At 33.4% G+C, this 4,175-nt stretch overlaps 1 protein-coding gene across 1 annotated transcript in view; it reads left to right on the top strand.

The window, feature by feature from the left end:
- LOC109584309 (receptor-type tyrosine-protein phosphatase alpha-like) overlaps nucleotides 1–4,173 on the top strand; it is a gene marked incomplete at its 3' end in the record, with an annotated part of 8,607 nt that extends 4,434 nt beyond the window's left edge. The window contains exons 5-10 of the mRNA XM_019999997.1: nucleotides 3,050–3,140; nucleotides 3,323–3,405; nucleotides 3,510–3,546; nucleotides 3,663–3,877; nucleotides 3,925–4,085; nucleotides 4,140–4,173. Of these exons, the coding sequence (XP_019855556.1) occupies nucleotides 3,050–3,140; nucleotides 3,323–3,405; nucleotides 3,510–3,546; nucleotides 3,663–3,877; nucleotides 3,925–4,085; nucleotides 4,140–4,173 (621 nt within the window). The remainder of the gene's footprint in view (nucleotides 1–3,049; nucleotides 3,141–3,322; nucleotides 3,406–3,509; nucleotides 3,547–3,662; nucleotides 3,878–3,924; nucleotides 4,086–4,139) is intronic.
- Nucleotides 4,174–4,175: the final 2 nt, after the last annotated feature.

Raw genomic sequence — 4,175 nt, 5'->3', positions numbered from 1 at the left:
TGATGGTCCTCCTACTACTGTCCTTTGTTCAGTGAATGGGAATGGAATATCTACTGAACTGTCTCGTGTGATAGTGAATGGATCAGGATCTGTTACAAGAGTGACAGTAACAGTGAGACTGAGAGAAGCTGGTAACTATCAGTGTACTGTATATAATGACAGAGTAACTGATGGCAATAATGGTGTTATTGGAGGTGTCCAGGCATTAAATAGTGCTGCATTTTTGAGTTTATCAGGTTTGTATCATTATTAATTATTAATTCTTATGCTTTTATCTTTAGTATCTGATACTTCAACTAGTTTAAATGCTACAAGATTAAGTACTGGTTTAGCTCATGTAAGACTCTCCTGGTCTACTGTATCAGGAGCTACTGGTTATGAGGTCTACTATCAACTGTCTAGTAATACTCCTGTTAGTGTATTCAACACTAGTTTAACAACAATCAATATAACATCAGGATTGATTCTTGGGAGTACATACACTTTTCATGTAGTATCTTATGGATCAGTTTCTCTACCTAGTGGTAATGCTTCAGTTCTGTTAACAATTAGTAAGTTATTAATGAAATGAAAATAGCATTAATTTTATATTATAGGTGATCCAGTTGTTAATTATTTAATGGTTACACTAGTTACAAGTACTTGCCTTACATTAACATGGAGTCCACCAACTCCTGTAGTACCAACTAGTTATAATATTAATAGGAGATGTAGAAGAGTATGTGAATCATCAATCATTAGTACTACCAATGCATCAGTTTCATCACCACATACTTCAACTGGTATACCTCCTTACAGTCAATGTGGCTTCAGTCTTATTGGAATATATGGAGCTGAGATAGCTTTTTTGAATCCTGATCATCCAGTTACTACACTTTCATCTGGTAAAATCTATTATCTTAAAATTTTATTTTCTTCTATTATAGCCCCTACTGCACCAGTGGATGATATTATATTCTCGTCAGTAGAGTCAGTGTCAATGACTGTCTCATGGGATGAAGCACCTTGCAATGGAAGGAATGGACCAATCACTGGATTCTACCTCACATACACTAACATCACTTCAAACACTAGTTATACTATTAATATCACTGGAGGAGACAACAGAATGTATAATCTCACAGGATTAATACCATATACTAACTATACTGTGAGTATAATACCTTATAATTATAATATGAATGGACCAGCTAGACAAGAAATACAATTAACTGATGAATCAAGTAAGTCAATGAGATATTGATCAGTTTAACATGATCTTAACACAGTTCCTGGTGTGATATCTGATCTAAGATATGGAAAAAACCCAGATGCAATTAATATTGTATGGAAAATTCCTACAGTACCTAATGGTATCATTACAGTATATGAGATAAAATATAGAGAGTCTACCAGTACTGGTCCATACAATATAACTAACACTACTAACACTTATTACAATATAGCAGGATTGATACCTAATACTAGTTATACTATTGGAGTGAGAGCATATACTAGTATTGGACCAGGAGAATGGACTGATAGAGAATACACTACTATTGAAATACGTAAGATATTACTGAGAAAACTATGATCACAATGTTTTAAAATTTTTAGCTGTCATTGAAACCTTTTCTATTACAAAGCTCAATTCTACAGCGGTGAGGGCTGTGTGGGGTTTTGTTTCTAGAGCTAGTTATTATACTGTCTATTATGAGTCAACCAGTAGCTCCTCAAGAAAGAAGAGACAAGTAGAGACAGGAATGAGAGTATTCCCAGGTGATACTACTGAAGGTCTAATAGGAGGATTAGATCCTAATCTGAACTACTTGTTCTCTATATCTACATCATTTATTGTTAATGGAATCATTTATGAAGGAGAGAGGACTCAACCAATACCACCAGGTATATCAAAGTCAAATATAACTTTATTATATAAATTGTTTAGGTGTCGCTCTAACTCCTACTCTAGTATCAAGGACTGCAATGATATCAACACTGATTCAAATGTCAGGTAAGTCACTTGTCATACATCAGTTACATGGCAACCACACTACAAGTACTTCAATTATCTGTATGTCAAGTATGGCTACAACTTTTGGTCAAGTGATTTAATGGTTTAATTATAATGTGATATATTACTAAATGAATAGGTACTTCCACTCCTGTTATACCTGCTACTACTAACGGAGGCTCAATGACTATTGTTTTCATTGCAGTTGGAGCTATTGTATCATTACTACTGATAGTCATAATAATTGTAATTATCATTGTAGTTGTATTAAAGTAAGTGTTAAATTGTGTGCAATGAATATTTACTACATAACAGGAAGAAAAGATTTAAAAATGATTATGACATAGTCAATTCAAAAAATAAACCAATTGCTGAACAAAACTTAACACTTTACAGTACGTCTAATAATAATAATGGAGGATATGAAGAAATTGGATGTAGGTGTCATTGAATTTTGTGATCAGCTATTAAAATGTATCTCAGCAATTATTGTATTTATTATGCAGCATGAACAACTTATTATTATTTTGTTTTCTTATTGCAGTAGAAAGAATTCAAGAGGCAACCTACAGTACTGTAAAGGAGCCTATACTGCCAGTGATAGAAGAGTTTCCTAATGATGTGACAACTGAGGAAGGACGTGAGGTTCTTTTGAAAGTTAAAGTTAATGAAACAACAAAGTTGTGTTTTAATTGGTATCATAATGGAGACCCAGTGACTGAGGATTATGCTCATGAGCTGAGAGGAGATGGTAGTCTATTGCTAGTGAGTGTTGAGGAGAAACATAAAGGAGCATATCGTTTTGTTGCTAATAATGATGCTGGAACAGTTAGTCAACAAGTTGTACTCACAGTTGCAGTGGAAGGGGCTAGAATGCCAAATGGTGCTGCTTCGACTGTTAAAAATGGTAAAAACTTAATACCTGTTGGACAATTTGGAGAATTTGTTGCTAATGGACATGTTAAAGGGAATGAAGGGTTTAAAAATCAATTTATGGTAAGAAGTAATTGTATTCTCATTCACTCTCATTGCCTCTTATGTTATCTTTTTAAATAGATGTTAGACAGTGGTGAAAGTGACCACACAGCGACAGTTGGTCTTACTCCAAGCAATAAACTGTTAAATCGTTTTGCAAACATTGTAGTCTGTAAGTTAATGCTCTAATACTAATACAGTACATTAGTTCTGTTGCAGTGCAATGCTATTCTTAGAAACATATCTTATCTCTACATAGTTTGTATTGCTGACAGCTTGCCATGCAGTCTATTATGTGCCATTAAACTTCATTTATTCTTCCCACTGCTTTAAATGTGTTTTTGTTATTTTTAGATGATGACAATCGTATTATACTAAGACCAATATCAGGCCATAAGGATTGTCCAAATGGATACATTAATGCATGCTATGTTGATGTAAGTCTGTTGTTGCTTTTGTGGCACTTGTGTCTATACATAAATGAATAAATAAAAATATTTATGTTTACCTATTAGCAAGAGTGGATAATTATTTCTATTAGGGATATTCTGATGAATATCAATACATTGCAACACAAGGTAATACTATGCTACAAGCAATAAATTGATCAAGTCTACTAATAGTTATTTTATTGATAATGATACTAGACTTTTCTATACTAAAATTTATCATCTAACATGTTAATATTTTATAGGGCCAGTATCAAAAACAGTTGTTGATTTTTGGTGTCTAGTTTGGCAGGAGAGGCCACCTGTTATTGTAATGGTTACTAATGTGAAGGAGGAAGGAAAAGTGAAGTGTCAGCAGTATTGGCCTGATTCAGATACAAAGGATTATGGACCATTCAGTGTAACATTAAGTGATGAGCAAGTACTAACAGAATACATCATTAGAAAAATACACTTGACAGTAAGAGAATGAACAAAATACACAAAATTACAACTAAAATTTTATAGTTATTGGGTTCAGATCAACCTCCATTGATGATCACACAATATCATTTCACATCATGGCCTGATCATGGAGTACCTGAATATGCAACATCAATACTTCAGTTTCACCGTAGAATTAAGAATGAATACAAACCTACCAAAGGACCAATGCTAGTACACTGCAGGTATTTATATTATAATTTATACATAATGTGTTTATTTATTTATTGTTTTGTTAGTGCTGGTGTAGGTAGGACTGGTACATTCATGGCTAT

Source organism: Amphimedon queenslandica, unplaced genomic scaffold, assembly GCF_000090795.2.
Source record: "Amphimedon queenslandica unplaced genomic scaffold, v1.1 AMPQUscaffold_13222, whole genome shotgun sequence".
In the NCBI taxonomy this organism is placed as follows: Eukaryota; Metazoa; Porifera; class Demospongiae; order Haplosclerida; family Niphatidae; genus Amphimedon; species Amphimedon queenslandica.
The sequence above is the reverse complement of the archived record's forward strand: the minus strand, read 5'-3'. Positions and strand labels throughout refer to the sequence as shown.